The sequence below is a fragment of the Heteronotia binoei genome, chromosome 12 (assembly GCF_032191835.1).
Source record: "Heteronotia binoei isolate CCM8104 ecotype False Entrance Well chromosome 12, APGP_CSIRO_Hbin_v1, whole genome shotgun sequence".
In the NCBI taxonomy this organism is placed as follows: domain Eukaryota; kingdom Metazoa; phylum Chordata; class Lepidosauria; order Squamata; family Gekkonidae; genus Heteronotia; species Heteronotia binoei.
Genome location: NC_083234.1, coordinates 49,708,958 through 49,723,429, shown reverse-complemented (window position 1 = coordinate 49,723,429; position 14,472 = coordinate 49,708,958). Strand labels below are relative to the sequence as shown.

The 14,472-nt window shown below is 47.0% G+C and overlaps 1 protein-coding gene across 8 annotated transcripts in view; it reads right to left on the bottom strand.

Moving 5' to 3' along the window:
- Window positions 1-4,357: 4,357 nt before the first annotated feature.
- PAX8 (paired box 8) overlaps window positions 4,358-14,472 on the bottom strand; it is a 42,425-nt gene continuing 32,310 nt past the window's right edge. For 6 of the 8 annotated variants that reach the window (XM_060251425.1, XM_060251431.1, XM_060251426.1 and 3 more), the window contains 2 exons: window positions 7,799-7,888; window positions 4,358-4,671 (listed from right to left, as the gene is read on the bottom strand). In XM_060251425.1, coding sequence (XP_060107408.1) covers window positions 4,601-4,671; window positions 7,799-7,888 — 161 coding nt within the window. In that variant the 3' untranslated portion in view covers window positions 4,358-4,600. The remainder of the gene's footprint in view (window positions 4,672-7,798; window positions 7,889-14,472) is intronic. The other 2 variants (XM_060251427.1, XM_060251432.1) reach the window with 1 other exon arrangement.

Genomic DNA, 14,472 nt, shown 5'->3' with positions numbered 1-14,472 from the left:
ACTTTCACATGGCGACTGTTTGCAAGTAGATTTTGCTGTTCTTACACAGTAAAAATCCAGTTGCAAAGCACATTATTTAGTGTGTGTGTGAATGCACCCATTGTCTCCCCTTGAAATGCAGTTTACCCCAATACCTTCTTTATGATGCTGCCAAAAGGGGGAGAGAGAAATTGGAGGGAGGGCAAAGGGTTCAGGTTCTATCCCTCCTGCCATTATTCCTCAGGAACACTTTTATTTTAGAGTTGTCTGAAATATACTGCTTGGGGTTGAATCTTTTTCCTTTTGGGCAACTTAATGTTGAGTAAAAGGGTAGGCATTTGAAAGGTCTTGTGTATCTTTCTTCTCCCCACAGCACCAAAAGTCACCTCAAGTGCAGGTATATACACAGAAGAGCTTCCATGAAAATAATACCGTCAGCTCAGACAGTTTTTTCCGTTATAATTCCCTAAAGACCATTTTCTTCAAAGGAATTCACATTTCTCAGCGCAATGCACAGAATTTTGCATATATGGTTTTCCTTCTCTCCTGAGTCCCCTTCCTCCAATGTTGTGTAGCAAGTCAATTACTTTCTTTTACTGATTTGCATTTGTTTCATGGACAGATGAACATTCACCTTGAAAGGGAGGAAGGAGCTCAAAATCTTAACTCTACTGAGGCATTATAGTAGGATGCAGTCCAGAAAAATGCTATCCAAATCACGCATGATGGATCCCTTTGCATGTATACTTCTATGCATGGTGGGGAGGACTGCACAAATCAAAGAGCACATGGGACATCAGTGTAAAACTGGGTGACCCAATGTTGTTGGGATGGCCTTAGACAGGGCCCCCCAACCTTTTGAACCTGCAGGTACATTTGGAATTCTGACATAGTGTGATGGGCAGAATGGGTGGCATGTAGCACCTCTTCAACATTTCAGGTAGAAGCTTTGTTTAACAGGAAGCCTTTTAATCTGCAAAGCCAAAGCCCTGCCCACTTTTTAAAAGCGGGTATCAAGAAAGGTGTCAGCAGGTACCATGGCATCCACAGGCATTGCACTGCAGACCCCTGCCCTTAGATATCACCACACAGCTGGAATACATACATACTGATTCCTCACTAGCAGTTGCTCCACCCCTGGGCTTCTGCTTTCCCCAGCTCAAGTGATCAATTCCCCACCAGCTGCTGCACAGGTGGATTTTTACCCACAGCTCCCTCCAGTTTCCCCCAGGCTTTCCTGATCTTGTTTTTTAGCGATCCGGAAGCTGTGAGGGAAATTGGAGGGAACCACATGTCAAAATGCACCCACGCAGCAACTGGTGGAGAATCTGTCACTTGAGCCAGGGAAAGCAGAAGCCCAGGGCCATACCCCTGATGTTGCCATTGATTCACACAGAGCTTTTTGGGTAGAAAAAGCCCAGCAGGAACTCATTTGCACATTAGGCTACACCCCTGGTGCCAAGCCAGCTGGAACTGCATTCCTGCTCAAAAAAAGCCCTGGTTCCTTCTCTTAGGGAATTATGAAGTTAATCATGGTACAGAGTGGGTAAGTGGGAAAAGTGAACACATAAATGCTTTCAGGATCAGGACCATGTATGAAACATTTCCAGTAGCAGACTGACAGGCATGCAACCCCAGCCCTCTTAACATATACACATAATTGGTGTACTTGAGAGGAAGCTGATTTGTTCCAGATTTTGCAGAAGCCAGAATCCTCTAGGTTGATTTGCCAGCTGAACTTAGCTTTGCCTAAGGCACTGTGCTTACCCTTCTTGCCCACTGGCAGTTGCAGACTGGCAAAAGTGGAGGTGGTGGCAGACAATGATGGATGGCCTTTTTAATTTTGAATGTTCAAATCCAGATGCCAGCTTCTTAAAAACAAGTTTGTTATTAATCACTTTCCTTGAAGTGTTCTTTTAATGGCTGAATCATTAGAAGTTACATTGTCAAGATCATATCCACAAGCATTGGAGCTAAAAACATAACTTTTTTAAAGCAAAAGCACAGTGCTCCAGATGTTTCTCACAACTTTGCCAGCATACCTTCTGCACTGTTGCAGTTCCAGAAGCTCTCCAGCCCCACCTTCCTTTGACAATCATTTATCATGTTGAAAGATCAGAATCGGGATTTACAGTTGGATGGCCAAAGATTTTGCACTGATATTCTCCGCAGCTTCTTTAAAAAGAAATCTGCAAGAGACAGCAGTCCTTACCTGATCCATTCCCACTTTGGATCTTAAACAATGGTGGCACTGGAAAGGCAAGGGATCCAGCTGCAAACAGCTGGCAGGGGATCCTGGAAGGCAAACAAAGACTTTTCCCCATGGTTGTCTACACTTAGCACCCAAATGGTGTACTGTAGGAGGGGTGCACCCATCTAGCCCAGATACTGCCTTTTACAGTTAGCAGGTACTTTCTGTAGTCCCATCCCTGACACCCAAGACCCTTTTAACTCGAGACCAAAATGTTGAATATTTTGCATGCAAAGGGTGTGCTGTGCCACTAAGCTATGTGCCTCTCTCTGCCAGTTTCTGCTGCCTCCTCTTTTTGCCATGAGATGGAAAGGGAGAGAATCTCTCCATCACCCCAACCAAGAGTAGCAATAAGTGCATCATCACCACCTTTGCTATCACCATCACCTTGAAGGCCAATTCCCAAGACAAGAGAAGAGCACTGAATACAAATAGGGAGTGTTCAAAGGGCAGAAGGAAGTGGGAGGAGACTGGGCAAGGCAGTTGGAGGCAAGAAGAAAAGCCGCACCCTCTTCCAAATGGTGGACAGTATAATACAACAGGAAACAGAGATATGTGCATATACACGGCGACTCAGCATCTCAGCCCCCAGCTGTTTCATGGAGCACATGAAGAACTCATGTGGTGACGTTCACTCCTCTGAGAATCTCTAGTGCCTGTTTTGCAACAACAATTAACTTTAAAACATGATCTGTTCTGGAGAGAAGCTGTACTCAGATCCTGTAATAGGCAGCCAGTGAAAGAGGAGGGGAGAAAACAAGCCAACAAGAAGTGATTAAGACCAGTGAGGAAAGTAGAGGCAAGAATGGATGGGTGTGGACTCAGCCTACAAGATCCACTGATAAAGGAAGATGCTTTCAGTGGTACTTGGGGCAAGAGCTCACAAATGGGAGGGTTTTGGACGGTAGGTTGAAAAGCTTGTCACTCTTCCTGCTGCTTCCTCCTTTTAACCTAAACATGTATTCCTATCCTTACTACCCCACTGTTCCCTGTGTCTCTCTCAAGTTATCGCCCATCATCAGTGGTCTTTTAGATGATCCTATTATGGTCAATGCAAAGTCTCAGATTCTTTCCACAAATTATGGTTCTGTCTGCAACTGTCAGCTGCAGCCCGCTGCAGTTCCCTGTTCACTAACAAAGGAGGGTTTGGGCCCATCTGTTTACCCCTGGAGCCAGCAGCAGCTACCCAAACTGATTGCTGCAGTCATCTGGTGCCAGCCGTAAGACAAGCTCACCTGTCATCTCCTTTATGTAAAACTGCATTTGTGCCTCTCTTTCCTGCTGCTCGAACTCAATAGAATGGTTACAGATCCTTCAGAAATAAAAATTGGTGAGACCAGGGGCAGCCCCCTATAGCCAGGCAGGGCCAGGGGGCATATCTGCACATGGACACAGTTTCAGCTGTAGTACAGACCCGGCAAGGTCAATGCAAATTCATGCAAATTCAACAGCACAGATATGGCTTTTGTGTGGCAGCTAGTTAGTTACTTTCTAATTGCTGCAGTACGCAAGTACACACACACATACAGACTCTCCCTTCAGCTAGTCCACCCCTTCCAGAGAGAAGATGGCTGTTTAAACATGTGACTTACAGGCGATCCTGGAGATCTTCCTTCCATAAAACTCACTGTAACCAGTGGTCCCTCTAAGCTGAGTTAGTATGAGCTAGCTCACAGTTTTTTAGCCTCCAGCTCACACATTTTTGTCTTAGTTCAGGAAAAATGGCCCCAGAGCAAACTAATTTATGCAGTAGCACATGAACTTTAATGCCAGTAGCTCACAAAGTAGAATTTTTGCTAACAAGACTCCACAGCTTAGAGGGAGCACTGACTGTTAAAAATTCTGCATTGTGTCTTTAAGACACAGTTGTCTTTAGCAGAAAGCTGAAGGCAAGTGGCTCTCCAAGAGTCATCATGTCATTTTGCTGGCTGTTTCATCCTTGATTGTGCTTTCTTTTGGAGACCAAGGGTGCTCCAGTCCACTGGGCTTTCTGCCACCTACCGTTGCTTCCTTACCAGACCTCTCCCAGTCCCTGATGCCTCTGTCTCCTGCCTTGCCCCGTTTCCACCTGTCCTGCTGCTCTAAATATCCCCATGTCCCCCACTAACCCCCTCCTCCTTCCCCAGCCCCAGTGGTCACCGTTATAACTTGCACATCCATGCAAATAGCCCCGGGTTGCTGCTCGCTTGGCTTCCATCCTTGGCCCCAGCTGGGCACTTCTTGTTCAGCCCGAGGGCTGCATGCAGTGTGCCAGGCCCCTGGGCAATGGGCCCCAGTTAGTCTCTGTCTTTCTCTCCCTCCGTTGCTGGGCAATAAATAGTTTCATCTGCTTCACTGGGGCTGCCCCGGCTCCTTCAGTGACGGTATCTTCTACAAGTGGTCATATGTGGCGGTGGGGGGCACTGGAGCCCGTGATGGCGAACTGTAATAATACGGGGAACCTGGAGAAAGAGAAATGCCCATTAGCAAAGGACCTGCCAGAGTGAAGCATTCAAAGTGGCTTAACACCTGTGTGTCTGCCACTCTCTGCATCCCTCAATAGGCCTCACATTTCACTTCTCTCAAAATGCTCCTGGGAATGATACCCACCTTGGCCTCCTTCCTTAGGGAACGAGGGGGAAAGGGGTAGCAGCAGCATCCAGCTCAAGGAAAACTGGTTTCCAGTCAGTGTCTCTGCTCAGAGGGCTGGCTTCCCATTCTCCTGCTCCAGCTGAACTAGCCAGGCATCAGCTGAGTTGCATTCTTCCAGCAGGTCACAGCAGGTTGTTCGTTCTTTACATTCTCTGGGGCTGGAGCGGTGGTATAGCCTGGTGACTCGACTGTTGGGGCTTAAACCATGGACACTCTTGTTTCAGTCCATGTGCAGTAAGCCCAAAAGCTCACTAGGTGACCTTGAGCCAGTCTCTCTCTCTCTCTCTCTCTCTCTCTCTCTCTCTCTCTCTCGGCTAAACTACCTCACCAGCAATACTTCCTCTAAGCTGTGGAGTCTTGTGAGCAAAAATTCTACTTCACGGGTAACTGACATTAAAGCTGTGAGCTACTGGTTTGTTCCGGGGCCATTTTTCCTGAGCTAAGACAAAAATGTGTGAGCTGGAGGCTAAAAAATTGTGAACTAGCTCACATTAACTTAGCTTAGAGCAGGGGTGGCCAAACTGTGGCTCGGAAGCCACATGTGGTTCTTTCACACATACCGTGTGGCTCTTGAAGCCCCAACCATCCTGTCGGCCAGCTTGGAGAAGGCATTTGTCTCTTTAAATCACTTCTTCAAGCCAAGACAGTGGCTTGGAGAATGCATTTAAAGTTGCTTTTTTCCCACCTCTTCCTTCCTTGTGGCTCTCAAACATCTGACGTTTATTTTACGTGGCTCTTACGTTAAGCAAGTCTGGCCACCCCTGGCTTAGAGGGAACGCTGCTCCCAAGGTTCTTGTGAAGATGAAAGAGGGGAGCTCTTTAGAAGACAGGCAAAATATAATGTGCAGAAGGTAGCAACATGTCCACTCAGCTTGGGACCAGGATTGATGCCCCTCAAATAATTAGCAAGGGCAGGCAGGATGTTTCAGCTCACACAAGGATAGGCAGAGGTCACATGCTGCTGTCTTCTAGGTAAGAGGTGTCAGACTCTTCAGTGATCATGGTAATTGTGGGAGAGGAAATGAGGCTGAACTCTGAAATCTGGAATCCTACATAAGCAGAATCTCAGGCCATGCAAATCAGGAAGATTTATTTCCTCTGCATATTCCAGAAAAATTGTAGGATGGAAAAAAATGTTTAATATTCAAACTCCTTTGTCATGTTCTAGTGATCTGTTTTTTTTTTTTAACCAACTAGCTGCCAGTGGAATGTTAATTTTCTCCATTTTTCTCTTCCCAAACTTAGGCCCACTGACAGGAAAGGGGAGGGGTTTTATTCTCTTCTCCCTCCAGATTGCAGCCCCCCTCCCATTCCACAAGGTTGATTGTTTAAAAGGGGCTACAGAAGCGTAGAGAAACATGGGAGAAATCTGCATACTTTCCATGGGCAGGTGATTGGCTGAGGGTCCCCCCACCCTAAGCTCCAGCCCTGAGGTAGAAACACATCAGCAGCTGGAGGCAGTTGCTGGATTTCCCTACATGACCTGCTCTAGTGGAGGGCTCAGCACCTGGAAACCTTCCTTCCTTAAGGTCTGACTACCAGTCTGTGATGCGACATCACCCCAGAGTCGGAAATGACTGGTGCTTGCACAGGGGACTACCTTTACCTTTTAACCAGTCTGTAGGGGCCAGACTGAGTCAATGTACTTCACTAGAGAGTGAAGAGACTTGCAGCTTTCAAAAAACAGAAATGGAAGATAATGGGAATAGCCATTTTTGTGTGTCTTTGCATCTGTACATAGGAGGGAAGGTGGTTCAACTGATATAAAAAATGAGGTAATTCTGCTTTCCTGTACCCTATTCAACAAAAAAAATGCTCCTATATTTTCAAGCCAGGGTATCTGAGAAGCCAGTATTTATTCTGGATTCTGATATATATTTGGATATTAATACTGAGTATCCAGTATGTGAGTGGTGTAGCTGTTAGAGTGCTGGTCTAAAATTAGGGAGACCAGAGTTCAAATCCCTGCTTAGTCACAAAGCATATCTGATCTTGGACCAGTCATACACTTTCAGCCTGAGTTAGGAAAAAAAGATCGGGGTGGGTGGGTGGTGGAGTATTTCATACACAAAGGAAATATTCACTCAAATTGTCTCAGTGAAGGATTTCATGACATCTTTCTTCTCCTTTTACAGAGTCCTCTTTCTTTGACTGTAAATTAGACTATTACCATTTTCGCACACAGCTCACCTTGCAGTCACAATCCTGTTCCCTCTGCAGCGTCTGGTCAGATTTCCCACCATCATCTGCGCCGAAGTTACAGGAAGTGCCGCAGCTTTTGCGTAGCAAACGTAAACCACTAAAACCCAGTTTATGTTTGCTACGCAAAAGCCGCGGCACTTCCTGTAACTCCAGTGCAGATGGTGGGAAATCTGACAGATGCTGCGGAGAGAACAGGATTGTGACTGCTTGGTAAGCTGTGTGCGAAAAAGGTTTATTACTAGTGGAAAATATATTTTTCAAACCACACAATTAATTGTTGACGGTATTTTTTTGAAATATAAATAATTTCACATTTAAATAATTTAATATAGTGATCTATTTTACTGGGCCTGGACCAGGTTCAGCCCCATTCCCACCTCCAGGAAACTGAGAAGTCTACACCCCTGCATCAGAACAGCTGAAGTTGGAGCCAGTAGGCAGAAGTTGTTGCTCCTTTGGCCAGGCAAGAGCACCAGCTGAGCTCTCAGTATTTCCTTCAGGCCTTGCTAACCCAAAGGCTTTATATTGGTGAGGAACACAGTGTTTCCCATCCCTATTCCTCTGTGCCTGTGAGGCTTGATCAAAGATACTCAGGAAGTTGATCTGGCTGTCCCAGGGTCATTCGTGAAGTGCCCCAGAGGGGCTGAAACAGTCCTTTTTCTTCCCAGAGCTCTCAGGCAAATCTAGAAATCAAGATTCTCCAATGCCTGTACATTGCACTTCAAGGACACTTACCCAGTAGGCCTGAGTTGGGGAAGCGCCAGGTATCCCCATAGCTTGAATATGGGGTGTGGCTGTATGCAGTCCCAGAATAATCACTTCCTGCTAGTGACAGAGAAAATGCTGAATGAATGCCAGGGTGCAGACTGTTAAAACACTGTTCAGTTTTTGTGCCTTCTTTTGTGATACATATGAGAGCAAGCTTTTCAAAGCAGGACAGAAAGCAAGCAAAGCACTTTAGCTACTTGCTTGAGGTACAGTCACTATATATGCGTATTTTTTAGTAATTGCATACCCTTTTCTTTACAGTACATCACACAAATCAAGTTCTCAAACATTCTAATGTTAACATATCCAGAAATCTTTTGAAACTCAGTGCCAACTTTGCAACCGTAAATCTTGCAAGGTAAATTTGTATGTACTTCAAAGCTGAGTTTCTTTCAAAAGGGTTTTATCCAGGAAACAATAAGCACATGTTCTAGTAGCCAAAGCAGTACAATTGAATGGTGCTTTCCAGTATTAAGTATATGTCAGATGAAGTGCAGGTGGTGAGTGAGATGACCTCATGGAAGTCCAAAGGTCTGTCTGACCCCCAAACTGACCCCAGTCCTGGGCCTCCATGATGGTGGCAGTTGAACCCCCATAGCAGTTAAGAGTTACTAGATCATAACATTTAAACCAAGAGACACTCTGGAACTCTGCTGTCTGAGAAAACGGCTCTCTATCCTGTTCTGTGGAGTACTCAGGCTTTGGACAAAATGGTTCTCTTGCCTTAGGCGATCGAGGAAGGCAACAACCATGCATGTTGATTTTGATGCCTCAGTTCTAGATGTTGCCAGGAGCTTTGGGCAGAAAGTGGCAATCTGAAAGTTTGGAATGCCACAGATCCCAAACTTCTGATTTGGAGTGCTTGGGGTATATTTCTGTCCCTGGTCATACTGCAGCAGCAGCAGTGTTACGCCAACAACTGGATTAGCCTTGGGACGTAAGGGGAAATAGGCAAGGGTCGTTCAAGGTACTGTGTCCCTTCAAGTAAGATACAAGTTTTCAGCCTCCAGTAGAGGTTCATAGAAAATAACTTACAGCATCCTGGGAGGTAATTTTCTTTTCTTTTTAGTGTTTTAAACATTAAATATATAATATTTATAGACATCTAGCAATGAATTAATAGTACCTTGGCAGCGTATATTTTAATGGCTGTTGCAATTGCTCTCCTTCATTATGAACAATCAAAGAGTTTTGTGGTACCTTAAAGACTAGCTGATTTGCTATAGTGTAAATAACTGTTGAATTGGAATTTATCCATATAATTGTATTAACAAGGCATTCAACATAGGCAAAGCATTTTGTACCCTTACAAATATTAGATTAGCTTAACTCTCTCTCTCTCTTCCCCTCCCTCCCTCTTCACCAGCACTATTCCCACATGGAGGTTTTGTTCTGCCTTTGCTTCCTTACTTTAGTGCAGTTTTCAGGAACATCCACGTGATGTTGTCCCCTTGTCCAGCTCCTGTGTTTCCCCCTGCCTTGATTCAGTCTGTCTAAAATCTGATTTGGTTTGATCTTTTTGGAAAGATTGCAGTCAAAACACCTTTGGACACTGTACGGACAACACACACAATGGCATTTTCTTAAACTCCATCCCTGAAGCTGCTGTTTCCACCACACCTCCCCACCCTCACCACCAGAGGTTTTTCTTGGGCTTAAAAAAAAATCAGGAATAGCTAGATCGCAATAATGTTATAACAGTCTATTACAATAATGCACTAGTTCTCAGCTTTCATTTTTAAAAGTCTTCATCCCTTTAAAGGGGATAAAGTTAAAGGGGAAATGTATTGGCTGCACAATTCTCACAACTGCACAACCAAAAGGGCTAGAGATTTAATTTTTAAAGAAATGAAAACTGGAAACGTGTACAGCACTGCAGTAGATTATTATAGCATTATAGCAATAGAGCTGCTACATTTTTTTAAAGTCTAAAAATGGCCTCTGGTGGCAGAAGAAGGGGTAATGACAGCCAAGGAGAGGCGAAGCAAGAACTGTGCTGTGAAAACTTCTGTGTAGATGCTTCATTGCCCCTTTGGGTGCAAAGGCATGTGCAGCTATCATGAGAGCTATGTGGGAATCATCTCTATGTGGAAGAGCCCAGCATTCGGCTGCTAAATCTTAAGGCCAGTCTGCTGTCCCAGAGTAACAACCACAGGCAGATACAGAATACAGACCCAGTTCTGGAGCCTACTACATCCTGGATAACATCCAGTTTTCTCATGTTAGGAATTTGGGGAGAGCAGCAAGTTTCCTTGGCAGAGAATATGACTTCAAGCTCTAGCACCTTCTCATTTGAGAAACTAAGTACAGTATGGACATTTAAACAGTCATTAGCTCCAGTGCAGCTGTTTTGGCCTGCAAGAAAGACCTGGAGGATACACTCAGTCATATCAGGGCAGAGGAGAAAGAAACAAGAGGGAGAAAAATGCATAGAATCAAGAGAAACGCAAAATTACAACTACATCTTTTCACACTTGCTGCTGACCTCAATGTGACTTCCTTACAAGTAAGAATGCACAGGCTTTGGCTACAGGAGAGAAGAGGAAAGGAAGGGGAAATAGGAGTGAATAAAGTGAAAAAAACGTAGGAGAAAAGAGGAAAGGAAGGGGAAATAGGAATGAACGCAGTGAAAAAAACCAAGGGAGATGGAAAGATTTCCTAGGGTAGAGAGAGGGGCTGCTTAGAGTGGAATGTGGGCAGTATGCCTCTGCTTCCTTGCTCCTTCCTTGCGGATGGGCTGAGCAACTTTGGTTGGCATGGGCTCACACCTACACAGCAGCTTCCCATCAGGGAGCAAAATGTTTTGCAGAGAACAGAGCAGGAGAAGCCTTAGGGTGGCCAGACCGTCCCGGTCTCCCGGGAAAGTCCCGGTTCTGGCCCCCAATTCCCGGCTCCCGGGCTGGCTATACCGGGACCATTAGAGGTCCCGGTTTAGCCAGCCAGAGAGCCGGTGGGCCGCGCGGGCGGGGAAGGCGGCGAGTGAGGGAGGGAGCGTCCCTGCGTGTGCGCAGGGCGATTGTGGCGGGCTTTGCGCATGCGCGGGGATGCTCCCTCCCTCACTCGCCGCCTTCCCCGCCCGCGCGCTGGGCCCGGCGGCGGTGGCGGAGGCCGGGGAGGCGGCGGAGAGACCGGCGCTGGTCGCTGGAGGCCCTCCAGAGACTCCGGAGGGCCTCCAGCGACCAGCGCCGACCAGCGGAGGCCAGCGCCGACCAGCCCGCCCGCCCGGAGGGGAGGCCGCCACCCGCCCTGGAAGAAGGTAAGCAGGCAGGGAGGGAGGGGGCCGAAAGCGGGGGGAGGCGGCTGGCGGGAGGGGGCGGCCTTCCTTCCCTCCCTCCCTTCCCTCCCTCCTCCCTTCCTTCCCTCCCTCCTTCCTTCCTCCCTCCTTCCTTTCTTCCTTCCTCCCTCCTTCCCTCCTTCCTTCCCTCCCTCCTTCCCTCCCTCCTTCCTTGCTTCCTTCCTTCCCTCCTTCCTTTCTTCCTCCCTCCTTCCTTCCTTCCCTCCGTCCCTCCTTCCTTCCCTCCCTCCTTCCTCCCTCCCTCCTTCCTTCCTTCCTTCCCAATGGGGTGGGCTCCCGACTCCCTCCGCCGGCTGTTTCTGATAGCCCTGCGCCCCCTCTTTCATTTGATATGTGTCCCATGCAGGTGCCACCCTCCTGCCGGGAGATGCCGCAAAATGAGCCCCCTTGAGGCTTATGGCAGCAGGGCTCGGGGGAAGCGAGCTAGACTGCTGTTCTTTTGAGGGGTTATAATGTTTCGAGCCCGTCCCTGTGGCATCGGCCCCATCATTGTGGGACCCAGGGGGCCGGCGCAGCGGCCGGCTGAAGCAGCCTGTCGGTCACTTCCGGGTTCCTGTCCTGCATCTCGACCTGTGTTATTAGTGACAGGCTGCTTCGGCAGGCTGCTGCGCCGCCCCCCTGGGTCCCACAACGATGGGACCGATGCCACAGGGCCGGGCTCGAAACACTCTATAACCCCTCAAAAGAACAGCAGTCTAGCTCGCTTCCCCCGAGCCCTGCTGCCATAAGCCTCAAGGGGGCTCATTTTGCGGCATCTCCCGGCAGGAGGGTGGCACCCGCACGGGACACATATCAAATGAAAGAGGGGGCGCAGGGCTATCAGAAACAGCCGGCGGAGGGAAATGATGTCATTTGGGGAAAATGATGTCACAGGAAGTGATGTCACTTCCTGTTTCCGGCGGTGGCATGCCGTCTCCGGAAGTGACGTCACCGGAAGTGACATCACTTCCTGTTCCCGGCGGCACCTGCGCGCACGCACTCACATCATTCCCCCCTCAAGGTGTCCCTGGCTGGCCTCCAGCTATTATGGCCACCCTAGGTAGCCAGCTCCAAGTTGGGAAATGCATGGAGATTTTGGGCAGAGTTTGGGGAGGGACATCAATTGGGCATCATGACACCTTCCAATCACTCCATTTTTTGCCAAGGAAATTAAACTCTCACCTGGAGATCAGTTATAACAGCAGCAGATCTCCAGCCACTGCCTGGAGATTGGCAACCCTATGAGAGACCCACACTGGCTCCGTTGAATCCTTTTTAAGCATTAGCCCACCAGGAGAGCACTGCAGCTTAGCAGGCTAAGCAAAAAATTCAAGCAAGAGTGGCTGGATTCCTTGAGAGGCTTCTAGCCATTGTACAGTCTTTCTCTTTGCTCTTCTATGAGAACAAAACAAAGCAGACCTCCTGCTCAACTTTATCCCTCCAAGTTTGACGGTGCCCCTCCCCGCCCCCCCAACCACCATTCAGATATAACCACAAGTTAGAAAATGTTGCTTTAATGTAAGGCTTAATGAAATGTTCCACTCTACAACTACACAAGTCTCAACTGCAAAAATATTTGTCAAAGTAAGAGATTTAATATCAGCTTCTTTGAAGATTAACTGCAGCAACATCTGCTTTGCCACTGCACTAATGATTACACCAAGATACAAACTTCAATTCAAGTAAACTCTGAATGCTAACAAATAGGCGTTCTCCAAAGCTGGGAAAGTGTCACTTTCACTTTCTGGTTCTAGAAAGTGTAATGAGCAGATCAGTAGCAAGGAAGGAGGTGGAGTTTCTGCAATCTAGAGAAGCAGACAACCCTCATTTGCAACCTTTATGCATGGAAGAAGTCAGGAGAGAGAGTGAGAGAGCTGGTACTCTGTAAACTCCAGCAGGAACAAGCAATCACATTTGCAAAATTCACTTTGCATTGTGCAGAGTAGAAAGTGCTAGTTGTCTGTGAAATCCAACAGCGGCAAAACTCATTTGCAAATCTGTGCTGGGTTTAGCAGGAGACAAAACATCCATTCCATATACAAGCATGACCCAAAAACATGCTTATCTTTATATGTAAGTTAAATGCAGTACTAGCAGGTAGGGATGAAAACATTTAGATATTTAAAGTTTGTATATTGCTGGGGGTGAATCTGAGAAAAAGGTAAAGCTCGGAAAGGGCATAATTAACTTTTACTTGTATTCTGCTACTCCTCTATTCCAGTTGCCACAAGGACAGCTCTTGCATCAACAGGTCAAAAATCCACTGCTTGAATATATTTTAATCACAATTTCCCTGACTTTCCCTGACCAATTTTCATTTCCCCGACTTTCCAAAAAGTGGCAACCCTATTATCCTAAAGTGTTCTACATACAGCATCCTTACTAAGTAGGCCAGTATCATTATCTTGAAGGCACAGCTGTGGCAGCCAGGGGAGGGAGTAGTTTATTGATGGTGGCATGGCTCAAGCTAGCTAGCTTGTTGAGGTCCTGGAACTCCTTCCAGGAAGCTTTTCTTATCTGCAAAGCTGGCAAGGGTTTGCTTGCAGTTCTGGGAAATGTTTATATCTGCTGGCTGTTAACTGTGTTGGTTTCTGGTTTTTGTAATTTTTTTTCAGACTCTCCTACGATGTTTTCTTTTTAGCCATACATATCCAGTAAACCACAAGAATATTGTGCATACTGGATCAGCCTGTGTGGTGTCAGGACAGCCAGTGTGATGAAGTGCATAGCGTATTGTACTGTATTCTTGGGGCCACCTGGGCTCAAATCTGCAAGAACAACATCCAGGTTATACCTTTTTTCAGGACCAATCAAACTGACACAAACCATTGTGAAAGCTTTTGAGCTCACTAGAACTCTTCCTTGGGTGAATGTTCTAAAATTGTAAATGCTGCAAGGGCGGAGAGTACCCTTTTCCAGGCCATGACCTTACAGGCATCCTCTGTGAAATCCATCCTGAGCGACGATGTCCCTCTCTCTCTGAGCCTAGCCTACCTCGCTGGGTTGTTGTCAGCATACAATACTGGAAGAGAGAACTGAGGACACTGCTACAGGCTCCACAAAGGACAGATAAGGAATGGTAGGGTAAAAAGTAATAAAGCAGTGAGGGAGAAGGAAGGAATATGTACAGGTATGAGAGCTGCTTATACAAACATTTGTCTCCTAGAGAGGGGTGGGGTGGGGGAGAGGCAGAAGCTTCCATGGGGGAGGGGGATTGGATTTCAAGGGGCATTTGATTGAGTGTCCTCATTACAAGCAGTACAAAAACAACCCCCAATCTCTCCTTTCTTCTCCTGACCAATCTCATTTCACGGTTGAGGGGAGGGAGCGCACAGGGGGAGAAGATTCTGTATTCTCAACGCTGCAT